Consider the following 26,737-nt stretch of genomic DNA (forward strand, 5'->3'; position numbering starts at 1 on the left):
TTTCCGCTTCATACACGTCTCCAAAATCAAGTTTCAAGTTCGCCAAAATCTTTTTCTACAATCTTCTTCACTTGACCAAGTTGTCAACTTGAAGAAACAAGTGCTCTTTCTTCCAAAATAATTACACCAAGTTGTAAAGGACCCTTGAATTAGTAGAAATACCACAAGAAAATAATTTTTGGGATAAGATTTCAAAGGTTCAATTTTTTTTCTCCATGGCCGTATGGCCTTTAGTTCTTTTGCTCTTGTTTCTTTGTTTTGTTCTTGTTTTGCAACTTGTGTTATTTTCTTGAATCTTCTAGGCTTTATATGCTAATTATCACATGGGAATTAATTAAAATTCCATGGGCTTGGTCCATTGTTGGCCGGCCACCCCATCTCCTTTGGGCCTTAATTCGTTTTTATTTTTTTGGGCCAACTCGGTTGATCCCGAGTTGGGCCTAGCCCACTGACCTTTCGACCTTAAAACGTCCATATCTCCTTGTACCGATATCATCTGGGAACCCACGACCTATGGTTGGAAAGCTAATTCAATTATCTACAACTTCTATTTCTTGGTATTTTTCCAAATTCCAAACTTATAATACCGTTTTTTCCCCTAAGAGTCAGATCACCCGAAAACGTTTTCTTAAAAATATTCGTTTGGAGGACTTCCACTTTGATTTGGCCCAAGGGTCCTTCTTGAGTTGTGTTTAACTTCACATATGTGATTCATATGACTTGTCACATGTTCCAAAAAAAAAATCTTAACGTGTGGGCCCCACCTCAGCTTACAAATAATTCGACGTTTAAAATTACGGGATATAACATTAAGTGCATTTAAATACACGATGTGGCTGTGTATTTTATTGTGTTCATATATTGATATATCCTTTTGTTTTGGTTGTATATAGATCATTCAAACAACACATACAGTCAAATACACCCAATTTTCCCAAAAATACAAGTTATTCATCAATATAATTTCTTTGAATACATGTGTATTCAAAATGATTGTATTCCAGTGCATTTAAATACACGACAGAGTTGTTAATTTTATTGTTTTTATATATTGATGTATCATTTTATTTTGGTTGTATTTGGATGCATATAGATCATTCACACAACACATACAGTAAAATACACCTAGTTTTTCCAAAAGTACAATCAGCCAAATACATTAAACTTATATTTACACTAAAAAAAATGACGCAAATACACTCAGATTTTGAGATGCAAGAAGGAGAAGAAGCCATGAATTCCGGTCAAATACAAAAAAATACACTCAAAAAATGACGAATACACTTAAATACACTCTTATCTGATATACAAAAAGGAGAAGAAGCCATAGATTCCAGTTAAATTTTCGGTCAAATACAAAAAACTACACCCAAAAAATGATGAATACACTCAGATTCGACATACAAAGAGGAGAAGAAGCCATGGATTCCTGTCCAATCTCCAGTCAAATACAAACAAATACACTAAAAATGACAAATACACTCAGATCGGAGATCTCATGTGTTACACCCCGGATTTTCGAACGTTAAAGTCGCATCATGAGTTAGTCGACGCAAGTTCAAAAGAAATTATATTGAGGTTAAAAGGGATTGAGATTATTAATATAAATGGTTATAAGAGTCTATAAATAATATTAGTAAGTGGCGGAAGGTTTGGAGGGTGAATGAATCAAAAAAGGATGAGTTTCATCAAAAGTCGGCAAGTTGGAAATACGATAACTTATACTTTTGGGTGAGATTAGGAGTGATTCACATGCTAAGAAAGTAATGATATGAAATATTTGAATCGTATAATGGTCATTTGTTAAGTTTGGAAGTCAAACGAGTTGTAATACGAAAGTCGATGTGGATCAGATGTCTCGGGACTTTTCTCTCAATCTACTAGGAGTTACGGGGTGATCCACCCACCAAATTGAAGGTCTACGAGTCTAGTTTCCATAGCATTGTACCATTCATCGATATAACGTCGGAGTAGAGAAATATTCGCATTTCAGTCCAAGGGTGTAAACTGCCACGGGACAGAAAAGCCAAAGTCGCTGGCAACTTAAATCATCTCATATAAATAACCCCCAAACCGAATCGAAACTTCATTTCTCCCAAACTCCAAACCTTAAACATCTCCTACACTCTCTCAAACTCTACTCCATGAATCAAGACCAGATCCAAGAGCTAAACAAGTAATTACAGCGTAAGTAATCACGTGGTACACGTAGAATAGTCGTTTCTCCGTCATTTTGCTTTTCGGAATGATTCTTCAACTAGAAGTAATCTTGATGCTGGGGTGATTTTCATAGATTAAGGTATGTTTCCTCATCTTAATGATCCTCCTAAGATACTACAAGTGTTTTACATAGAAATTGGAAGGAGAATTCCCTAGAACAAGTCCTTATGAATTTTTTATGAACTCTTATGGAGGAACTTGATTGTTTGGGCTGTTTCTTGTGGTTTAAATGTATTATTTGGAGCTATGAAGTTATGGATGGATTTATAAGGAAGAGTAGGGGTAAAGGAGAAGAAAATGGTAGTCTTGAATGAAGAAATTGAACTACAAATGACCCTACGAACTTACGCCCGCAAGTTGTTCGACGAAATGCCTCAATGAGTATTTCCATAAGCCATGAACTTGGAATTGATCCCAAATTGGCCGTATGATGTAGGTGATCGTTCGTAAGGTATTCGAGGACTTGTGAAACATGGAAAACTTCATCGTTAAGGTATGTAGGGCTTTTCTCTTCTTTTCTTGGCATGACTAGAATTCAAATGTGTTTTTTTTAAACGTTATCTCGTTAACTTGTGTCGATCATATCCATGAATGAATGAGCTAATCTCTACTTCCTATATGACTTGTATAAAAGAACTCTCCATGCTTCCATATTCCATTTGTTTATTATTTGAAAGGTCTTCAGTCAAACATGTATCGAGGGTATTCCAAAATGATTAACCTTACCTCTTCTCATGAATAGTTCACATTGAAATACTTTCTCATATTCCTTATCCTTTTTGTTTACCGAGAGAAGTATAATGTTCATCATGGTACTTTTCCCATTAAATTTAAGTTGATTTCACTCCCTAATGGTGAAGGTAGTTTCCTTGATTTATATATGGCTTATGTTGTAGTACTTTCCCGCACCTCGTATCTTTCTTGTCGATTGGAAAAAGGTTGTTCACTATGTTATTCTTCATGTTGAAGTTGAGCTAATGGTATTTTATTCAGTTGAGCTGATCTTTATCATTTATATAACCCTTATTGCAGTACATCTCCTATTCTCTACATGTGTTGTCTCTTAAATTGAAAAGATAAAGAACGTAGCGACAATAACGATAGTCGGGGGGATAACGACGATGGGTCACTCTAACACTTTCTATGATGTCTCCTCTGAGGTCAGTCTTGCATTGCATATATATAGACGAATTTCTTTCTTTACCGAGACGTGTTGTAGGCGGCCGGGTAGACACGTAACTGTGCATTTCCACTAATCAGTTGGGCAGAGATGATGTTATGATGATGAGCTCACCCCAGAGAGGGATTTATTATTATATGACATGATGTGTCTCCATAGTGAGGGATGATTGTACGAGCATGCATTTACATTTATGTCATGGTTATGGTCGTCCTCAGTGGCCTTGTTCAGAGTTTCAGGTTGTCTCTATATCTCTTCCCATGTTTTATGTATCTCTTATGCTTATGTTACGTTTATGCTTACCACCTTACATACTGGGTACATCTTTCGTACTGATGCCCCTTGCGCTGTAATCATGTCTTGGAGAAGAGTTGTAACGTCCCTTAGATTATTAATGAGGTGTTAAACAAGTGTTAAGAAGGTTCCATAAGGATTGGAGATCAAACGAGTCGACGAGAACGAATTTCGAAAAGTTGGGCAATGTACGCTCCAACATACGAACCGTATAAAACATACTGGCCGTATGTTAGACCGTATGTTCTGCCCAGAATGGCAGCCCTCACTGGACCAAAGATACGGCCAGACATACGGTCCATATAAAAGATACGGACCATATGTTGGTTCGCAGAACTGAGCGGGACAAATTTTTAAGTTATTAAAAAGGGGACCAAGTTCATTCCATTCATTTCATTTTCTCACTCTACACTTCAAGAATACTCTAGAAAGCTCTCCTACCTTCTTCCACAAGAACTCAAGAGAATTCATGATCAACTTCATCAGAGCAAGAGAATCAAGTGTAAGAAACTCATTAGGGTTCATCTAAGGCAAGAAATCCCATTGGAAGTGAACTAGGGTTTTGTCTCAAGTGAAGTATTTCCACTCAAGGCTCATTCCCACACTATCTAAGGTAAGTTTTATGATCATTCCATGTTGTTTAAGGTATTGAGAGGTTGAAAGACTTGGATTGTAGAAGGGGATAAAAAATGGGTCATGAATGTGAGAATAGTGGCATTTTTTAGTAGTAGCTTGGAATGAGTCATGATTCTTTATAAGTTGTGATTATAATTGTGCTATAAATGATGTTAAGGACATACAATAAACATTATATTGTGAGTAAATACAATAGTGTACTATGACCATGGTTATGGGTGAATTGAAGTGAGATTTGGGAAATGTGGATAATGTAGGTGTATGAAGATTGTTGCTTATGATATATGATATTGTGAATGTAATTATAGATGTTTGGGAGTTAATATGTAATATGGGGAAAGTTGTATAAACAAAGGAAATGTTTCCCAATTTTCTCTAGCTTTAGCTGAGCATGTTCATGTGATCGATTAGCTAATGTTAATATGGACTCTCTTGAAAGTAGAAACATGAGCATTGAAGGAGAACGATCAAGCGATAGAATAGCTAAATGAAAAGGTATGTAAGACTAGTCCCTTCCTTCTAAGGCATGACTCCCATGGCATGAATTCTCCTATTTTCCCATGACTTTCTTACATTCCGGCAATTATGAGCCTATGATTATAAAGAGCTTAACATGAGATAGAGAAACGAGATATGTCATGAGCATGCTAGTGATGATGATGAGTTAAGTCTAAAGATCTTAACGCTAATGATTCTAACTATGATCCATTGATGTTGTTTATTGTACACACTCACTTTATGTGCTAATTCCTTCAAGGTGAGGCAGAATGCTTATGAATGCTCCATAATGGAATCGGGGGTTCACGACCTTATGTCACCCCGATAAAGTATAGTTGTCTTTGAGTTTCTATGCATGCATTATGATGAGTACATGATGATGATATTATACCGCGCCTATATGGTCGGGCAGACACCGCTAAGGCGGGGCAGCGTATACACTATGTTAGATGACATGGGCAGACACCACTAGTAGGTGGCATGAGATGGTTACCCCGGACGCGGGAGGCCTGAACGCGGGCTAATGATGATCACACCGTACCTATATGGTCGGGCAGCTTATACATATATATATGCATACATGCTATGATGATGATATTTATGAAGTAAGTCATCATGCATTGTTTCTATTAAAACTGACAGTCAGTTACAAATTGTTTTTCATTTGATATCCCCCTGTTTCATTGATGTATTGTTACTGTTTATGCCTTACATACTCAGTACAATGTTCGTACTAACGTCCTTTTCTTTGGACGCTGTGTTCATGCCCACAGGTAGACAAAGAGGTGATCCAGATTCATAGGAGCTATCAGCAGACTTTGAGAGCACTCCATTGTTCTGGAGGTGCCATTGCTTATTATTTTGTGTATATATATTTTGGGCACGACGGGGTCCTGTCCCGTCCATATGTCTAGTATTCTAGTAAAGGCTCGTAGATACGTACGTGTGGGTAGTATGATCTCACGATTTCCTCATTGTATGTATACCATTTTGATAGCCGAAGGGCTTATGTATATAAAGGTAAATAGGTTTCAAATGAAAATGGTTTTTCTATGATTATAAGCATGAGATTAATGAATGATCGCAGAATGAGTATGATTACTAGTAGTGTGAGCGGTGCTTGGTGGTTAGCCCTGGGTACCCGTCATGGCCCCTAGTCGGGTTGTGACAAAAGTGGTATCCGTCAGTGTACATCTGTTGTGCTTGGCCGTGCCGTCCTTCTGACTAGTTATCTTTCTTGGTTGTGGCCTTGTCGGCCCTAGTTATACATATATGTGTTGTTGGGCCTTTTCTGATTGCAGGTTATCATGATATACTTCTTACAATTGTTATTCAGCGGCCTTGTCGGCCTATGATTCATGTTACAAAGTTCAGATATCACAGTTGGTTCGCTCGGCCCTTCAGGTGCTGGGTGTCGGCCACACCCCCCAAGGTTGGGGTGTGACATCATGTTGTTCATGGATTCCGATTTCTCCGACATGCATGAATATCCACACGCCGTCGCTGAGTCTGAAATCCAAAACGAACAGCTACTCAACGCCACCAACGGCGGCGCCGCTGGTAGCGCTGCCGTCCTTTCTGATTTTCCGTCATTAGCCGCTGCCACCACCATCAAAACAAATATTACAACGTTGTTGGCAGAAGACAGACATGAAAAGAAATAGTGGAGAAAAAGAAAAAGAAAAGTTTCAGATTATAGTAGTAACAAAAGCTAGAGAGAAATAAGAGGTGGACGGTTGGAAACATTAATACTTCCTCAAGTGTTATGGTTTTGGTTTGAGATTGAGATTGAGATTGTTTAACGGTGCTGTAGGTTGAGAACTCTTTCAGTTGATATGATTTTTCTAATTTTGGAGGAGCGAGAGGGGTGAGGGAGAAATACAAGCCATAAACCTAATGTATTTGGTATAACTATGACTAGTAATTTACAAAATCACTATAGCTACTAAATATAAATAAATTAAAAGATAGTTACTATCAATATTACTTCTTAGATGTAGCTATGCCAAGTAATTATTCGATATACAAATGCCTTAATCTGGGTTGATTTCCTCGTCGGATAATCAAGTCAGTTTATAGCTCATATTGGGATATCGTTTGAAGGCCAAAACGCAAGCGGGCTATAAGCCTGTACCAGTGGGCTCTCAGCTGATTTACACAAATATTCTCTTTTTAGGTCATCATTTAGATTTTTTCTCTATTTAAAAAAATTATGTAAATATACCCTTGAGAAATTACTATACTGGACAACGTTAGACTCGGGTCTTATGTTTGCTTATACATTGCTCAACATTATAGAACAATCATTAGACTGTCGTCTAACGTTTGCAAAACTTACAAAATTTTACACTGGTTAATTTTTCTCATAAAATTTTCAGTTTGCACAAAAGAGATCTTTGCACCGTAATTTCAAAAGTTTATAAGTTGTAAGAGATTTTTTTTTAAAAAGGATCATCTTTTAAACAGTTGCCCCATAAAAATTTCACTGGGCTCTTTACTTGCTGAAGCCACAAATTGGCCTATTTTGTAGCTAGTATATCGCTGTCGACCATTTTTTTGCGCGGATTGTCCTTCTTTTGGGGTGGTCTTTAATTTTTGGCCCTTTAAATTGCTGGTCTTTAATTTTTTTCCTTTGCTTAAAAAAGTGGCCGAAAATACCCCAAGGGTCTGGGTTCGAACCCCGGCTCAATAATTTTTTTTTTTTTTAAAAAAAAAAAACCTCAAGGCCAGACTTTTGCCTTATGCGGCAGACTTTGCCTTAAGGCATAACTAAAAGTCTATGACAAACTTTGCCTTAAGACATAATTAAAAGTCTGCCGTCTCCAGCAGACTTTTAGTTATGCCTTAAGACAAAGTCTGTCGTTTCTTGCATAAGTTCTATGTAACTTCGCCCAAAAAAGCATAGGCTGCCGGGTTTCGAACTCAGAACCACGGTGGTATTTTCGGCCACTATTTTAAGTGAAGGATAAAAATTAAAGACCAGCGAATTAAGGGACAAAAATTAAAGACCAGTCCGTATGATTATGAAGGATAATCGTGCAAATTTCCCGCTGTGGACAAACTTAGTAAATTGTCTTTAAGCAGAAAGGAAATTACAACAAAAGGTCAAGCAATCATGAATTGAAGTAGTTTCAATTATTGAAGTAGATATTTAAATAGGTGAAATGTCCCTATCTTAGAGGAATCCACAAACTTATCTTTTTTCAGCTAAAATTCTTCATAAATTTAACAATTAAAAAAGTCAAAAAAAGAAGCTGTCTCATCTTATTGAGAAGTGCCAATGTTGGGAAGTGTTTTTAAGTACTACTTATATAATTTAAAGCTCGTTTGGAAGGGCTTATAGACAGTGACGGATCCAGAATTTTGAGTTTGTGGGTGCTTAAGTTTCTTAACACAAAGTACTATGAATCACATCGTATAAGTACTACGGACGCTGTGAAATTGTAATGGATAAGGACAACTAGCTAGAATAAAGATTAGTGGGTTTCCGTTATTCTAGAGGAACAATTCGTCTTTAGAAGGGGTAGCTTTGGAGTCCATTTTTAAATAGATTTTCTATTTCTTTTTTCGTTACAGTGAGTCAGATAAAGTAAAAAGAAAGAAAAAAAAAATGTAAAACAAAAGTCAGTGAAGAAGAAATGAAAAACTATGGAGTAATGGGTCAAAATAGTGGCTTGTAGAAAGAACAAAAGAGTAGATCTAATTGGGGCAAAAATAAAAAGGAAGTAGCTAGCTTGATAATATAAGAAAAATGTTTATTAAAAAGGACATGGTAACTTAGAAGTGAGAATTGAACTCTCACTGCCCAACTTTCATAACCTTCCAGCACCTTTCATTGGCCAAAGCACCCATAAAACTTTTTACTACCTGGGTGCTTGCTAACTTTATATCCATTTTCTTACATTTTCAATCTAATAACACACACTCTTTCGCTAGTTCAATGGGTGCTTAAGCCCCCAAATTTGATATATAGATCCGCCTCTCCTTATGGATTTTGACTCATAAGTTAGAAATTCTAGCTTATGACTTATTTTTTATCATTTTGACTTAAAATAAATATTTAAAAGCATTTTTTTTTATTTTACTAAACACCACAAAATTACTTAACAACTATTTTTGACTTAAATAAGTCAATCCAAACTGACCAAGACATTGGTGGAATTCTTTTCTAGGGAAAATCAAATTTGACTATACACTACAATAATACATATATAAAGTAAAAAATGGACAATCGGACGCTAAAGCCAAAAGCCATTGAAATTGGATGGAAATGACACATTCCAATTCACATTAAAAAACATTACTTTGACATTTGGCCATTTTCATTTGCTACATTTACTTTTAGCAGATCCTATATAGTGCTATTATGTATAGTGTAAGTGATAGATTGACAATTAGTTTCATCGTCCCACTGTACTCATTCAAAGTAACTCAAGATTTTTATGCAATTTTGGAAAAGAAAACTGAAAGGGTCCAAGTGATCACCAGATGAATGATACTGACTCAGAAATCTCAGCTCCACTAAGTAAGCATTAATTCACTTCCCCTCCATTTACTAATATCCCAATTATTCTTTCACTATTTTCTCATAACAAACATCACATTAATTTGCAGTTCAAAGAGATGATGATGATAACTCTCCGGTTGAACAAGTGGCACTCACCGTTCCCATCACCGACGATCCCACTATTCCTGTCATCACTTTCCGCATGTGGTTTCTCGGCACTATCGCATGTTTTCTCCTCTCATTCCTCAACCAATTCTTCTGGTACGGTTGAAGTGTATGACCATCTTATCTAAAAGCTTAAATTTTTAGAGAAAACACACTTTTGATATTTAATTATATACTCAACAGGTACCGCCGTGAACCCCTCACCATCACCTCCATCTCCGCCCAAATCGCAGTGGTTCCGTTAGGCCACCTCATGGCTAACGTCATTACAGACCGAGTTTTCTTTAAAGGAAGCAAGTACGAGTTCACACTGAATCCAGGCCCATTCAACGTTAAAGAACACGTGCTGATCACGATATTCGCTAACTCTGGAGCTGGGAACCCGTATGCGATTCATGTGGTTAGTGCAGTGAAGTTGTTTTACAAGAAGAAGTTGACTGTTTGGGTGGCGTTGATGGTTGTTGTTACCACACAAGTGTTGGGGTTTGGTTGGGCTGGGATTTTCCGACGGTATTTGGTGGAGCCGGCAGCCATGTGGTGGCCCCAAAATCTAGTTCAGGTGTCACTATTCAGGTAATTAATGACCACTCACAAATAACCTACGAATGGTTGCGTGAAAATGTTTTTCAAGAAAATGAGTTGATTTTCCTGCACATATTTTGTGTTTGGTACGTAATTGGAAAATGACATTTTAAGGCATTTGCATATATTCTAACCAAAATTATAAATATTTGAATAAGCAGTGCAACTTTTGGTGGTGGGGAGTTAGGGTCGGGAGGTGGGGTAGGCGGATTGGGAGTGGGAGAAGAATTTTTTTTTCCATTTCTTATAATTTTTTTATAAAAATAAAATAAAATAAAATATATAAAAAGAAAATTTGAAGGAGGGTGGGGTGGAAGGTAGGGATGGGCGGGGTAGTGGAGTGAGGTTTGGGATGGGTTAGTGGTGGAAGGTGGGGCGTGGGTGGCTTGGGGTTGGGGTTTTTTGGGATGGTGGGGTGGGTTTGTTGGTGCGGGGCTGGAGTTGGGGGCCGGGTCGTGGGAGTTGGGCGTGCAGGGTGGTTGGTCAATGCATCGGTGTGTTTTCGTTAATCCGAAAAATATTCTCTCAAATTTTTATGAAAAACATTTTCACCTATTTGAGAAAAATATTTTCTTTAGGAACACATTTCCAAGATCTTAAGTGCAACCAAACAAGAGAAAATAGGAAAACATTTTTCGTCAACCAAATACCCTCAAACTTTTAAATTTTGATCATGAATTCGGACACGATAATTTTAATTTTTTAAAATAAAATTTATACATATTGGAAACTATGCAAATAAATCACAATAATTAGTAACTTAAAAAATTAAAAGACATATAAAATAATTCAGATAAAAAAAAACTTGATTAACTCTTGAAATTTCAATTGTGCACATAAATTGGGACGGGGGAAGTAATTTTTTTTGAAATTAATCTAAATAAATTATAAATATTGTTTGATTATAAGTTTATCATTAAAGATAAAATAACAAAATAAATTATTTTTAAATTTTAGAAATTAACCTTTATCGAAATTTCAACTGTTCACAATTAATGCTTGCAAGTCTTTTCAAGAAAAGAAAAATATCCAATGCTCCCGAAACAAAGACAATAATATAAGTTTGGTCTGTAGAAGCACGTTTTACCATTCGAAGGAAATATCATCTGAATAAAAGTACGATCCTATAATACTTATTCTATTTTTTAGTTAAAACTTCTTTAAGTTAATTAAAGTATGTTATATAAAATGTAATGTAATGATTTTATCATACTTCTTACGTAATTTTGATTTTTGAATCTGCTGATTTTTCTTTATTGTTTTAATTTACATGCTCCCACAAGCTCACTCTTTTTGCAGCACATCTTCCTCTTCTTCTTCTTCTTCTTCTTTTTTTTTTTGGGTGGGGGTTGGGGGGGGTTAGTGGTGGTAGATACTAAATACTAATGGCCGACATCTTTTGTCTGTCATGTTCGGTCTTCAGTGAATATCATTTTACCGAAAGACATTCCATTAGTAAAAACAGTAATCTAGAGTTCTTGCCAAAAAGGCCTTGTTTATATTTTTTATGTTAAATACTTTACATTGTGCATATTAAGACTCCGTTTGGACATGGTTTAAAATCAGGGTTTGAAATTATGTTTGGACATGCAATTTGAATATTTTAAGTTTATTTTCTCTTATAGATATAAAAACCCCACAAATTATGAAAGCTATCAAACCATTCTCAATTCTTATACAATCTTACTAAATGAGTAAGTCATAATTCATAACAAAATTAGTACACTACTAAAAAACCTTTCTAAAAAATACAACATCAATTAATCAAACTTTAGTTCAATAAAAATGAAAATTTAACATGAATAGTAATGTAACTACTCTTTAATATAATCTTTCCACATAAATTAAAGGTTGGTAGACATAAGTAAAGGTTGGTGGAAGTTAATGAGATTGGTAAATAATTGATGGGGGTAATTGTTAAAAATATCTACCAACTTATAGGTTTTTTTTACAAAATATAAACTTATGAGTTAAATTTTATATTTAAAAAAATTAAAACCATGATTTCAAATCCCAAACCATGTCTTTTTGGATGATTTGAGGTTTGAAATCACGAGTGAAAACGCATGGCCAAACGCCTGCGAATTTTTGAAAGGGTCACGGAGTTGAATAATAAACATAAGTGCTGATAAACAATAGTAGTAATCGTCCCTTCTTGGAATATCTGTCAGCAAATTATGGAATTCCAGCAGAGTAAGTTTGTTTGTTCGACCTTTTGAGTTGGTGTGCCAATATTGCCTGTAATAATTTGACAACGAAATTGAAAAGGTACTTGCATATTTTGGTGAACAGCATGACTAATCTTAGAATACAGGAAAACTATTAGATGTCTAAGTGCAAGCTTGTTGGAACCAGGCATCAAAGTACCAAAAAAAAAAAAAAAAAAAAAAAAAAAGGAAGAAAAAGATCGTCCAGGATAGTCCTATAAACATGACATTTTATGCAATTATCATGAATATGATATACCACTACAAAGAAAAGATGAAAGGAAAGAAACATTTAATACCAAATTAAACAAACCAAGGTACAGGTCTGTTTTATACAACGGATTGATTGACCTTTTTAGAGGCAAAAAACTTGATGAGTTTGGCCTTCACCATTGAACCTTTTGCGTTTTGAAATAATGGTATTGAAATTTAATATTAGTTAAAACTTCAGTAACTTTTACATAAATATATATACTCCGTGTCAAAAATGTTGGGTTCGTTTGAACCCACAGCAGACATGCTACATCCGCCTCTGATTTGATTTTTGATTCTTTTTGAACACTCCTATATGTTACCACTGCTTTAAGATTTTCCCTTCCAAATTCCAATGGCAGGGCCCTTCATGATAAAGAAGAGAGAGCCAAGAATGGACTGACAAGAAACCAATTCTTTCTCATTGCCTTTGTCTGCAGCTTTGCTTACTATGTCTTTCCAGGTTACCTTTTCCCAATGCTAAGTTCCATTTCTTGGCTGTGTTGGTTATTCCCTTACTCTGTCCAAGTCCAACAGTTGGGTTCAGGGCTTCATGGCCTTGGAATAGGCGCCATTGGGCTGGATTGGTCCAGTATATCCTCCTATCTTGGAAGCCCACTAGCTAGCCCATGGTTTGCTACTGCAAACATTGCTATTGGTTATTTTCTCATTATGTATGTTGTTACACCTCTTATGTACTGGTTCAATGTTTACAAGGCCAAGAACTTTCCAATATTCTCGGATGGATTGTTTAAAGAAAATGGTCAAGAGTACAACATTTCAACCATCATAGACCCAAACTTTCACATTGATTTAGAAAAGTATGAGCACGAGGGTCGCCTATATCTCAGCATTTTCCTTTCACAGACATATGCATTCAGCTTTGCCTGCCTCACTGCCACAGTTGTTCATGTCTTCCTCTTTCATGGACGGTAAGCTGCATACGTTACTGTTATTGTGGGTAAAGTTTAGTATTTTAGAGTGACACAATAGTTTTCTGACTTTATTGTTATAGTGGGTAAAATTTAGTAATCATAGCTGACATCTCGAAGTATTGAATGGCAACACCTGTTGACTAGTTATAGAGGTGCAGGGATCTATGGCAGCTCAGCAAGTCTGCTTTACAGGAGAAGAAAATGGACGTGCACACAAAGCTCATGAGAAAATACAAGCAAGTTCCTGAATGGTGGTTCACGAGTATTCTACTAGTAAATATTGCAGCAACTGTATTTGTATGTGAATATTACAAAAACCAGCTTCAATTACCATGGTGGGGTGTTTTGTTAGCGTGTGGCATTGCATTCTTTTTCACCCTCCCAATTGGAGTCATTACTGCTACCACAAACCAAGTAAGCCCATGTTTACTATTCAGTAAAATAGCAGCTTGAAATCATCACTACCCACAGCTTTTGTCCGAATACTTACTGCAGGATTTAGGCAAAATTAGTTAAAATAATATAGCTTGGTTTCGTGTTGTGAACTATTGTTTCTTCCTTCGGCAACACTGATGTTTCACACTTTTTTTGCTGCTCAGACACCTGGTTTGAATGTGATCACGGAGTACATAATGGGATACTTGTATCCAGGATATCCAGTTGCTAATATGTGCTTCAAGGTGTATGGTTATATCAGTATGAAGCAAGGTTTAACATTCCTGCAAGACTTAAAACTTGGACATTATATGAAGATTTCCCCTAGGGCAATGTTCATGGCTCAGGTTGGTTTTTATATATCTTGACAAAAAGGAGTAACATAATTCAGCAAACTGTTCCAAATCTGTTTTTTCTGTTGTGAACTATCTATTCAGGTTGTTGGAACCTTAATATCAGCAGTTGCGCATCTGGGAACAGCATGGTGGCTAATGGACACTGTCCCAAATATTTGTGATAGGGCTCTACTTCCTCAAGACAGTCCATGGACATGCCCAATGGATCATGTATTTTATGATGCCTCAGTGATCTGGGGTCTGATTGGGACAAAGAGGATTTTTGGAGGTCTGGGCTATTACTCTGCGACAAATTGGTTTTTTCTTATTGGAGCTGTAGCTCCTGTGTTTGTTTGGTTATTACAGAAAGCTTTCCCAAAGCATCAATGGATTAAATTGATTTCAGTGCCTGTGGTATTAGCCGGAATAATTAAAATGCCACCTGCTACTGCTGTCAACTACAACAGTTGGATCATTATTGCGTTTATTTCAGGATTTGTTGTATATAGATACTACAAGAATTGGTGGAGTCGTCACAATTATGTCTTATCGGGGGCATTAGATGCCGGATTAGCATTCATGGGTGTATTGTTGTACTTGTGCTTAGGACAAGAGCATGTTAGCCTTCAGTGGTGGGGAAGTCATACAGATACATGTCCTTTGGCTTCTTGTCCAACTGCGAAAGGGATTATGATTGACGGATGCCCGATATTGTGGTGATGGCCATGGCCATGGTTCCATCTATAAGTGTCAAATTTGTTGGACAACATTGTTACAGACTTTTGTTTGTGATCGTGGCTCTTGTTTGTGTATTCGGGCTTCTACTGGATGTGTCATTGGCAGCAAGAAAAGAGGACTCTATGTCAAAGTTTTACGAGTACAAGATGTCGCAAACTTCTGTCAGAGAATCATGACTCAAGAAAATGATCTGTGAAAAATAAAACTTGGATTGTTTCCACTGTTCTTATACCTCCTGTGATGAAATGAAAACTGCAAAAATTGTTTCTGGGACAACAATTACAATAGTAAATTTCTTTGTATAATATATAAACTTGCCAATTTTACTCAACTTGTTTTCTTCACCCTGCAATCTGAGTAAGGAAATGAGTAGAGATAACAATATAACACCATGTCAAGTAGTTAGCTTTTACTACTTCTGCGTCAAATTATACGGTCTAATTTGATTTTGAAATTTAACCAGTAATATTTCCGAAGAAAGAATTTTAGTGAATTATGGGTCTAGGAAATACACAGAATACGCCGTCGTAGTATCATTGAAATAGCCGAATTATCAGAAGTCGGTAAAAGATCTGAGAAGTGAAATATGGAAGCAAATAGCTCGAATTCAACCCAAAAAAAAAAATGCATTATATCTTCTTTGGTAGAAGATTCTTAAACGTGCTATTCTTGGTGGCAATTCATCTAATACAGGAATAGCAAAACGTATGTGATACATAAACCCAAGCCCATGTTGTAAAAAATGTTGGATCATCTGAACTGAATTGGGTGTGTTTCAGATAATCAATCTGAAGTAGGTATTAAGCGAATATCACGAAAGGCAACTCACCGCTAGCTTCAATTTGATTCCGTGCCATCTTCAGGGCTCACAAAATGCTGTTTCGGCTACACATTGCCTTTTGCTAGTGCTCCTCCACTTCTTCTCAGTGAATTATCAGTTTCAAAGTTTCTGGGTCTTTCTAGGTTTTGTTTCTTTCTTAGCCTCCTTAAGAATTTGATTAATACTGCTCCCTTGGTGTTATATTGTGGTCTCTTTCACCCTTGCAAACAAGACACAACCGAACATAAACAGGTTAGTGTTTGTCTGAATTTTCTACCTTATTTAAATTCTATCATAATTATATTTTATTTCAAAAATGTTTCCTTGTCTCTTCCATATTTGAATAATCCTTTATTGGAGAAAAAGTTTCGAACTTCTATAAATTAAAGATACGTTTCTGTCACACACAAAAAAAAAATATAACATCCACAATGTAGTCGTTTAAGTATGTTTAGGGAGAGATTTTCTCTCAATAATTTTTATGTTTTTTATTAGTTTCTCATATGTAGGCCAATAGGTCAAGATTTGCAATTATTACCTTTCGCATGAAGCATGTTATTTCGATCCCAACAAAACAATAGTAGTAATTGTTTCGTTAATGGTTACAATTATCATAAGCTGGTTGATTATGGATATACTCTGATGGTTTATAACGCTTAGAACTTGATGAAGTCCGAGAAAGGATAATCTTGCGGATCTCAGTGACTTTGGGGTCTGTAACAAATATCATAGTGGAAACACTGGGTTGTCTGTAAGTATCTACCAAATCTAACCCTTTTTCCTGTTTTGGCTATTGTGTAAATTCATCAAATCTGGAAGGATAAAGCTGGAGTGGTAGTTATGTTACTTCATCTACTATCTTTCTTCTCTTTTTAATGGCAGTTATGTCCTCTTTTGAGATGCTCTCTGTGCAGACTGCTATATTATGAATTTCTGAGTTGAAACTTGAGAATTACTGGATCTTACATTGTAGGCATAGATGTGCATCTCAAGTTTGTTACTCCACTATATATTACTGTATTGCCCACAGTGATGATGTCTTCTCAGTCCCATGCTTAAGGTTTTCTCTACAAAAGTGTCTTGCAAGCAAATCGAGAGACCAAATGTGCATATCTTTAGGAACATATGGCTTGTACCAATTTCCTCATAAGTGATATTGGATGAGTATTTATTGCCTTCTCAATCAGTTTTTTTCTACATAAATTTCTCACTGGCAAACCAAGAATCCTAATGCAGACTTTGGGAATAGATGGGTTCTTTTCCAATTTGAATCATGATGTTTCTAGTAAAATGAAAAATCTTTGATGAACACTAGACTTCACGATCCTCAGTGAGTGACAGACTTTCTCTTTGAAACAAAGTGTTAGTTATTCAAGGTATATAGTTCCAGGTTATGGAGAAGATCAGTATGCACTGCTATGTTATGCTCTAGGCAATCAAAGAGGCATCTAGACAGGCAACACCATAAGAGAGAAAATAACAGAGTTTTTACCTTTGCGTAGTAATAATAGAATGTGTCCACGGAGAAACCATATTTCTCCCTCGATGAAATCTGACTGGAAGTGCAAGGAGGAAACCTTATGAACTAAAATTGTGGCACCTGTTTTATGATCTGTTGTTTGAGTTTGCTAGAAATGGAGCTAATGCCTAATATAACCCAAACACTTGGATAATTTTTAATATGATTCCTTGCTTAGAAAGTACAAATCTGTTGACTCTGTCCTATTGTCCGATGAAGTGAATGGCTAACTACTTGCTTCAGCAATATTCCTTTTTCATATGCCAAGGGAGCCAAATGCTTCCAGATTTAATGAAGTAGCTTATCCTTGTCTAGTTGCTTATGGCTTGGTTTTTCTATGTAAAATAGCTTTCTTTAGCTTTAAAATTGTTTGAACGGTTTGTCATTCTTTCAAATAGAACAGTGTATAGAAACTTGTCTATTCATTTAAAAGCGGACATTTTTGTTGAAGGAAAATGTTTTAAGCATACATACACCTATTGAACTTTGTAGTCACAAATTTCAAGAATAACAGAATATGTTGAAAAAGTTTAAAGAGGAAATTTTGTTAAAGGCAAAAGTTTTATGCAGACATACACCTTTTGAACTTTGTAGTCAAATTTCAAGAATAAGAGAATATGTTGAAAAAGGAGACAAAAGAAGATGTTGAGAAAAAAATATAGAAAAGACGACATATGGTTGGCCTTTGAGGTCACCACAATTTTTTGATAAATGAGGAGACAGTATGTGATGGCTCTCTTTGATTTTGCAAAGTATTTGAGAAAAAGAGGTACTTATAGTATGAAATATTGTTTTAAAACTGTTTCTTAAATGTGTAAATGTGTTTGTACTTTATAGTAAGTTTCGGCATAAAATATGTTGGTAAAAGCTCACCACTAATAGAGTGGAGCTTAGTAGCTGCTTTTGGGCCTAATAGGAGGTAATGTTACGTTCCTCTGGACCTGTACTATCAAATTAAATTATTCTTTGCTATTTATACAAGAGATTGTGCATTCAGTTTCAATCAACGTAAAATGTCCATCTTATTTTTTCTTTGATTGCTGCTAATGGATAGTGATGGTTCATGTAGCCGAGCTAACTAGCTCGGTATTGAGGCATAGTTGCTGTTGATGTATTGCCACCAATATGTCCTAATTTAGAGACTTTCTTGTTGAATAATGAATAGGTCAATGGCCGTGAGGAAGTCCTTGCTTACTACTGTCTGTCACATGCAGACATTTCCAGGTTTCAGATATGTTCTATGTTAAGTTGAATGCAAAAAAAAAGTTCTTAAACCTGAAAGTGATCCAAGTTACACATATGTTGGACTTTTTAAGGCAGAAAAGAGTCATTGAACTTGGATCTGGATATGGCTTAGCTGGATTAGCTGTTGCAATGACGACGGAAGCATTAGAAGTTAGCATATCAGATGGAGATCCCCAAATAGTCGGTTGAATCCTTCTTATGCAATTGCTAGATGAGCATAATAATAATACTGAGTTTGGCCCCCGGTCACTCTCTGACACAAATATGTGACGATAGGATGCAGTTATGATTTTAAGATTCTTTTTCTCTCTTCAACTTTTTCGGTTCATCAGTATCCACATACATTTGGGGGGTTCCTCTTATATCCCCAGGGGACCATCCTTATGAGTAAGGAGGAACAAGAACAAAAACTGGTGATTGCTAACCATTCCTCTTAATGTTTGTAGAAAAAACAATTTGGTTCACCTAGTAGACTTCTCAAAGTGGAACCGTAACTGTCATTAGAGGTATAATGCTAGTCATTTATTGAATGGACTATCACAACCTTTTAGAATCAATTTTTTCTTTATCGATCACTTGACTTGTTCTATGCTTGTTGGCTCCAATTATAGCCGAAACCATGTGTACTGGTTTGTGATGTTGACGAGGTGATGTTTCTCTTTTTCGTTTTTTGAAAATTCTACTATATTCCTACCACTGATTTTACAGAATATCTAATAAATTATCATCTTTAGTTTATACCATGTATTTTCTGTCCTTGACATTTACTTAACATTTAGATATACAGCACGATATCAATGCGAACTCTGGTGGATTTGGTAGAACAGAAGTGAAGCCATTGATGCTACACTGGGTCAGGATAAAGACTCTAATATCCCCAACAAGTTTGATATTATCATCGCAAGTGACTGGTAGTTCCTTCTTTACTTTCTTGCTAAAGTTACATACATATTTTTTCCTCATTGATCATTTTGCGTGAAGGTCTGGATATAAAGTGAATAAAGAGCTTTACTTCTCTGTTTCACTATTTTCATGTCATGACTAATCAATGCCAATCAGAGTATATATGCTCTCGTGATGAAATTCCTTTTGACGATACACAGTTAGTTGCAAATATTAAGCCTAACAGTGCATATGCTGGCTTATATTAACAATTTCGACGACACTGTTATGTCGTTGTTTAGATAACTTTATTGCGTCTTTGTCAACAGTAATTGTAATTGGTCAAAGAGATTTCCTTCTGGGCATCTATGTTATAACAAGCTAGAGCTCTTTGCTGAATCTATTGTTATGAATCAAAATAGACATTAACTTATAGATACAAGAAATGAATCAAAGGTAACACAGACACTACCGTTATTAAAAAAAAATACAGAAAATAAAAAATAAACTGATCCAAAGCTTTTCCTTTCATTCTGTTAGGAGTTTCTGCTGTAAGTTGATTTCATTTATCATTTTTCAGCACTTTCTTTAAGGAATTCCATCAAGAACTTGCCCAAACCATCAAATCACTGCTGAAAAAGGTTCAGCCCCAAAAGAGTGGATTCACAGGACAAGTTTCTGCTAAAAGTGAAAGATAGTGGCTTGCGTTTCAGCATAGATGAGATCTATGACAAACAAGTTTGGAAAAGTCATTAGAGATTCGTTAAAGGTGATGACACCTTGCCTAAGTATGAGATGGGTCATTGCTATCCTGTACTGGTCAGAATTACATGGTGAACATTCACAGTGCAGTCTTACAAGAGTCCCATATTTTCTTTTTTAAATGGAGTATTATTTAGCCAAGATGATATTTTATGCATTATTCCACTGTGGAGAAGTTAATGAGCACTCCCCTTATCAAAGTTTTTTGGGTCCCAGCTCTTCCTAAGAGTTCTGAATGTCTTGTTGAGTTGAACTGCAAAAACTGGAGCGGAGCTATGTTGCTTACTAGTTGGTGCTCTTCCAGTGCTGATTTAACTGAAATTCTGAACTCGGGAAGAATCTTTGTATTCGAATTGAAGAACAATTGAACTTCATGTCTTAACTTAAATACGAGCATTACATAGTTTCTTAGATTTACTATAAGGATGGGTCACTTTAGTTCAGCAAATAGGCTAATGTCATAGTTTCTCTAGCAGTTTATACATTAGTGTTACCATCCATGGAATTGTATATCTTCAGTTCATCAACTCAATTGTTTGTCAGGTGGGTTGTTGCTGGGTATTCGGATAAAATACGCAGAGGAGATTATAATACTTCCATGATTTTGATTAGTATGGAAATATCGGAAAAACATCTCTCTGTCATTTTACTGTTGTTCTGAATCTTGCTAATGAATGTGTGGCTAGCCTCAGAGCAAGTACTAGATAGAAAAAAAAAATGATTAATGACTTTGACAGCGTTTTCCAGGATTCTGAAGCCATCGTATTTTAATTATATTGAACAGCCAAAAGGTTTGGATGGTGGCATGTGAATGTATAGAAAAGTTGAAATGTGTGGTACCACAGAAAAAGAGTGAAGAAGCTACTATAGATTGCTAGTGTCCTTTTCTTCATGAAAAAGATGACTACTTTCTGTTTTCTTGACACTGTTTGGTACCCAGTTGGCTTAAAGAATAATTCTCAGCACATCAGCCTACCTTGAGTCTTTTCTATCAATTTTCAGTGGCTAATCATTGTCCCAAAGCATTTGTATTGAGCTTTATTTAAGATTCTAAGTTATAATCATTGTTGTATTTTAGTGCCTAATACTCTTGTGCAATGTGAGTGTTGAAAGAAGAGCAGCCACACGTTTTTTTCATTTTTAAGGTTTGTGGGGTATGTGGTGGGGAAGCATAGGTCAGGTTGATATGAATTACTAATGAATGGCCGTCGGATTCAGAAACTAATCGCTTTCAGAGAATGTCGATGATTGTTACATGTAGAAAGATGCATTATTTTATCCAAAATTCTAGTTTTTGCCATTGCCTGATGAATTTGCTATGCTTATCTAGAAAGCCTTGTTAGGCAAACAAAAAAACTAACTGAAAACTACATTACCACTACTACAGAGTCTACATATCTAATGATTCAATTTTTTTTATTTCTTAAAAAAGATTGAGAAAGTTGTACTTCAAAAAAAAATTGTTTACTCATAAAGATTGAGGGAGTATCTTGGTTGCTAATGTCGCAAAGTGAAACGATGGAAACCTATTTAGAAGCAATTAAATTGTCTAAATGTGCAATTAATTTCTTAAGTTGTGTGTAATTGACTAATTGTATAGAGTAACAATTTATCTATCCAGATTCCACAGAGTTTCCTTGAAACTACTCGATGCCACTTCCTTTTACTAACACTATGAAAAGTTGTTATTCCATTTAATTATGGCTTAATGATAGACACTAGTTTCAATCACTGCTTGGTAACGGAACTGGATGTAATGATATCTCCTTCCTTAGAACTTGAAATCTTGAATATGTCTCTAACCCTGACCTCAGGCAACTCAGCCCAAATCTTGTTATTTTATATATTGCCATTTAACCTGTTACCTCTCTAACATTTGAAGTTCCTTGCTTAGCAGAAACAAATTCTAATTTCTTTTCTCTCTCTTTTTTCTTAGGTGTGCCAGATGTATTCTCCATTCATAATTACTTTTTTTCGTTTTCTTTATGTTATCCCATCTACTAAACTAATCGTATCTCTATCAAGACAAGTTCAAAATACTGATTGAGTAGGATGATCAGGATAAGTGATACACGTAAAATGATATACTTTACACGTTCGTTATTAGGACGTCATGCTCACCTGTCTCATGACTATAATTGTTGGCTTGACTCTGTTTGATTATTGTGTCGTGTGAACCCTTTAGATGCCTCCAAACAAGAGAAAATTTTGTGGAATAAATTGTATGGAGTGGTGGTGGGAGAAAGAATATAGCAGAACCAGGATCTACAGAGATTCGACCCATGATAAATCTGAATTGCTATTTTCTCGTAGCTGAAAGAAATAATTCATATTGACTGACCGCTCATTTTTTCTCCAAGTGTATTGTGAGGCTGCAAAAATATCTATGAAGGGGAAGGAAAAGATCTTTAAATTCTCTGTTTTAAATGTCATTTCAACAAAAAAATATAACTGCTAGCCTGTAACAACAAAAACTCTAACTAGAAAATTAATGTGAAAGAGGAAATATCTTTGAAAAGTTAACAGGGCAGTTAGATTTACTTTCTTTGATTAGTCAAAAAGTATTTGAAAACAAAAATATCTACCCTTTTGCTTAGATTAAAAAAAAAAAGAACAATGCCCCTGCAAAGTTTATGCGCCACGCAAAGAATATTGCCCTTTCAATTGGCCTATCTCATAGTAATAATTATGTCCCCGAAATAGTTTAGAAAAAAATACACAGTCCACTAATTATTGGCCTATCTCATAATAATTAATGTTTGTTTAAGGTATCCAATGGAAGAAAGACGAACACACAAGAATATTGCTCTTTCAATTGGCCGTTGGTAGGAAATTGCACAAAGGTCAAAAGTAAAGCGACAAAGGTAAAGCCGCAAAAATATGCCCACTAAAAAAGTTGGAGATTCCCCCAAGTTAGAGTTAATCAAGTGTAAAATAATAGTACTTTTTTTACTAGATCTTTTGTTTTTGTTTTGTTAATATATTTTGAAAGTCTACTTGTCCGTCCATTTTATAACTACCAATGACAATATACTACTAAGAAATATTTTACTCTATATAGTTAATACATTTATTCTTCATAAATATTTTACTTTTATAATGCATGATCTTCCATAATAACACTTTCTTTATTAAAATTTACATTTCTATCAAACTTTTCATTAATTAATGCATGTCATTAGATCAGTTTGATCTGGACCTCTCAGAATGTGCATTCTGTAAATAAATTATTATTTTATTTAAATTTCACAATTAATAATTTAGATTTATTTCACTAGTCGACATTAAACATTAATTTAATGGTATTAATTTTTCAGCAATTATATACTCCAGTATTCTCATTTATCTGTACAATATAGTAGGAATCTAATAGCTCAGTTAATTGACTACCTGAGAGTTCGAATCCCACGTTGTAAACCTCTTTCTCAAAAAAAAAAAATGTATAATATACTAAAGTCAATTAACAGGTTGAACTATTATATGAAACGAGACGAAGTGATTATAATGTTTGATGTGTTGCAGGTCAATAATTTTTTCGCATCTATTTATCCTAACTGATCCTCGCTGATGGACTCGTAAAGAAGATTAGAGTATTCAATAAACTGATACCACAAATTCCTTCGATCGATAGAATTGATTAGTCAATTAATTGCTCGTTTTTTCATTTTTATAGAGAGAACATTATATTTCTGTAAAGATTAAAAGAAGTACCATTGAATAAGCATTCCAAGCGGTAGGTCCTCGTGGAGACAAGCATTGATATTTAATAATGAGCCAATGAGAGAGAGGAAAAGGATACTCATTACATTTTGACCTTAGGGAAAAGATCATGAAGAGCACTACTGAAAACTACTTCCTCCCTCTCAATTTTTTATTTTATTTTACACGCCGCTCGAGAAATATTAATTAGGATGAGTATTTGATTAATTTTACTCTTATTTATGTCTAAATTATAATTCTTTTTTATTAAATATTTACTTTATTTATAATTTATCTTCATTAATAACAAAATTCTACTACAAGTAAAATATAAAGAAAAAATTAATTGTGTCTTGAACTCTCAAAAGATAAATAATTTGAGATAAATATTTTTAATAATCATGACAAAATTTGAGACGGAGAATCGAGTTACTCTCATCTTTTGGGACTTATTGGAAAAGGACGACATGCAGAGAGTGTTTTGTTTTGTATAAGGTTTGTGGATAGAATACAGAGACTACCAAAAGTTGCAAATTTTATCCCCCCAACCCCTTCTATTTAAAATTTTAGAAAATCTTTATATAAGTGTACGGTACCATAAAACATAAAAATTTCCTATTGTCGCATTATGTAAATTTAAATCCGACTTTTTTCATTCTCAATCTAACAATCTTTTTCCCTTGATTTTTTATGCCTTCTTTTTTATATTCTTATCCAATCATTTTCATGCGTAATGGAGTACTATTCAATAATAAAAATTAAAAGAAGGGACGAACTTCGTGAAAATGTAATTGATGGAATCGTTTACAATGTGGAGCTGTGTGAGCCTAACAGAAGCTAGCAGGTTGATGCTTTATGCCTTCTTTTGTTATTTTTTTTAAATTTAATAATTAACAAGCTTGTCCATTCTACTCAATGAAATTTAATAATTATGAACTCTATAATTTCAAAAGAGAACCTATAAAAAATACAAAAGCTACCATTAGAGGTATAAATTGAATAACTCTTGAAGGTTGATTACTGGCCGAGCTCCCTGTAGCCAAACTTGCTAACCAAGATCCATCCGCTAACATTGCCTGATCCATTGACCCTGAACCTGACCCTGATCCTGATTCAGAATCTGGTAGTGACCCAGAACCTGACCCTGATGGAGAACCTGAAAATGACCCAGAACCTGATTCCGTTCCTGATTCATCTGTCGATCCGTTTGATTTTGGAGATTGTTTACTGCACAAAAGAAAAAAGTTAATTCATCAGAGCTTATTACCCTTGGTCAAAATCATTTCAACTATTAATGTACCTCGAAATGAAATTTAAATTATAAATTCATTAATTTTACTAATTCTAGTAGCTACACGTTTTTCTTCTGACTTAAAAGTTCTATTCTTGCACTTAACAACGTGATAGCAATTTTTACGCAGTTAACGTTATTGACCAATAATAACAATTACATACATTGATATAATAACATCAAGGAGATTGTATTTACCTTGGTGGAGAGGAGGGACAAAATGTGATGATGTAATTAGCATTAGAACAAGTGAATGTACTTGTCGTATCATCATATGCATAGCTATACGATTTCGGACACGCCGACTTAAACATCTGCGAGTATACCGACGGGGAGCAAGTCGCCGGTGAAGCATACGCGCCCGCACAACAATACTGTGGAGTCTTAAAAGCATCACACGCGCTCCTACAGGCGTCGCCGCCATTCACCCGCAACTCCATCGGACATTTCAGGTTCAAGTCCACATTACAACCAGTGGATGCACAAGGACCCGACCCGCCACTCACTTCAACCATCATGGGCAAGTTGTACCCGTCCACTAAACTCACATCATAAAAGTCCTGTGAACCCGACCCGAGTGTGAATTCTGCTAGTGTTGCAGGTGGTGTGGCTCCACCACCGTTGCACTCCATTTGACCCGATCCGCAATCGGCTGTGGCACATGAACCGTTTTCTGAGTCGAAGTTGCAGCCGGTTCGGCCCCAGAACCTGCCGGACCAACCCGTTGCTGCTTGAAATGAACGTGAACTGCCTTTGGTTAGTTCGAAACCAGTGCTGTCAAGTTTTGGAGTTCCAAGAATTCCAGGCCATACTGTATGGTCACACTTGTTCACAAATGTAAACGTAGCCCCCAATATACCTACAGAAAGAAAAATTGGAAACACCAAGACAATTACTTAAAAACCAATGTAAATGAAAAAAGTAATAACAATTCTTGGAATAAAGATTGGATTTTTATGGAGAAAGCAAATTCAGATGTTTGTGATAGAGCATTCCTTGGTTACCTTGACAGAAGATGAGCACAAGAAGGCTCTGAATCATCAAAGAAGTGGAGATAACCAGAGAGATTCTCATAATTGGTAATGTGTGTGTATCTTTTGTGTTGAACAATATTCTTGATAAATTGGCTTTATTAGTAACTCTGGAGAAAGCGGAGCCAATGTTGAATGGTTATAGTGGTTCTTGGTTTGTGGGATGTAAGTAGTAGTACTAATTAGGGATGATGGGAAATGGAGGAATAATTAGAAAGAAATAGAGAAGAAAGAAGGAATGACCAGCCATGAAATTACACCAAGGCCATCATAAACGATTACTAATTGAAGCTTCGGCGCCTGGCTGGCACTATAAATTGGGAAATTAAGGAGGGGGTGGTAGATTGAAATGAGTGTGTGTGTTTGTGTAAGAAGGTATATTTGAAAGATAAGGAAAGGGGTTGCATATATAAACAACGAAAGTCGGCAGAGGGGGGTACTATTGGATGGTGCGTGGTGGGGAAGACTACTTTCACCAATTGGAATGCATTTTAGTGCCTTGTA

General features: G+C 35.6%; 2 protein-coding genes across 6 annotated transcripts; one reads left to right on the forward strand and one right to left on the reverse strand.

Moving 5' to 3' along the window:
- Window positions 1-9,070: 9,070 nt before the first annotated feature.
- Window positions 9,071-20,744, forward strand: LOC132621788 (oligopeptide transporter 7-like). 5 transcript variants are annotated; one of them, XM_060336211.1, is made up of 11 exons: window positions 9,071-9,353; window positions 9,443-9,596; window positions 9,684-10,073; window positions 12,904-13,473; window positions 13,635-13,890; window positions 14,076-14,258; window positions 14,349-16,056; window positions 16,465-16,555; window positions 18,489-19,074; window positions 19,348-19,479; window positions 20,031-20,744. In XM_060336211.1, the coding sequence occupies exons 1-7, from the start codon at window positions 9,317-9,319 to the stop codon at window positions 14,964-14,966; spliced, it is 2,208 nt and encodes a 735-aa protein (XP_060192194.1). In that variant the 5' UTR covers window positions 9,071-9,316; the 3' UTR covers window positions 14,967-16,056; window positions 16,465-16,555; window positions 18,489-19,074; window positions 19,348-19,479; window positions 20,031-20,744. The 5 variants fall into 5 exon arrangements, with proteins under 5 accessions (XP_060192194.1, XP_060192192.1, XP_060192193.1 ...); XM_060336209.1 differs by having other exon boundaries at window positions 18,489-19,479; XM_060336210.1 differs by lacking the exon at window positions 18,489-19,074.
- Window positions 20,745-24,669: 3,925 nt separating this feature from the next.
- LOC132623348 (thaumatin-like protein 1) lies at window positions 24,670-26,737 on the reverse strand. The gene is made up of 3 exons (XM_060338089.1): window positions 26,207-26,737; window positions 25,401-26,061; window positions 24,670-25,138 (listed from the first exon to the last, which is right to left on the reverse strand). Exons 1-3 carry the CDS (start codon window positions 26,274-26,276, stop codon window positions 24,850-24,852), a joined length of 1,020 nt encoding a protein of 339 aa, XP_060194072.1. The 5' UTR covers window positions 26,277-26,737; the 3' UTR covers window positions 24,670-24,849.

The sequence above is a fragment of the Lycium barbarum genome, chromosome 12, assembly GCF_019175385.1.
Source record: "Lycium barbarum isolate Lr01 chromosome 12, ASM1917538v2, whole genome shotgun sequence".
NCBI classification, from domain to species: Eukaryota; Viridiplantae; Streptophyta; class Magnoliopsida; order Solanales; family Solanaceae; genus Lycium; species Lycium barbarum.

What these genes read in the sequence shown, in the direction of transcription:
- LOC132621788 (XM_060336209.1), top strand. Translation starts at nt 9,317, where the DNA reads ATGAATGATACTGACTCAGAAATCTCAGCTCCACTAA. An exon ending in AGAAATCTCAGCTCCACTAA is followed by an intron (nt 9,354 to 9,442) that starts GTAAGCATTAAT and finishes ATTAATTTGCAG; the next exon opens with TTCAAAGAGATGATGATGAT. An exon ending in GTTCAGGTGTCACTATTCAG is followed by an intron (nt 10,074 to 12,903) that starts GTAATTAATGAC and finishes TTCCAATGGCAG; the next exon opens with GGCCCTTCATGATAAAGAAG.
- LOC132623348 (XM_060338089.1), bottom strand. Translation starts at nt 26,276, where the DNA reads ATGAGAATCTCTCTGGTTATCTCCACTTCTTTGATGATTCAGAGCCTT. An exon ending in TGTGCTCATCTTCTGTCAAG is followed by an intron (nt 26,062 to 26,206) that starts GTAACCAAGGAA and finishes TTCTTTCTGTAG; the next exon opens with GTATATTGGGGGCTACGTTT. An exon ending in TGTCCCTCCTCTCCACCAAG is followed by an intron (nt 25,139 to 25,400) that starts GTAAATACAATC and finishes TCTTTTGTGCAG; the next exon opens with TAAACAATCTCCAAAATCAA.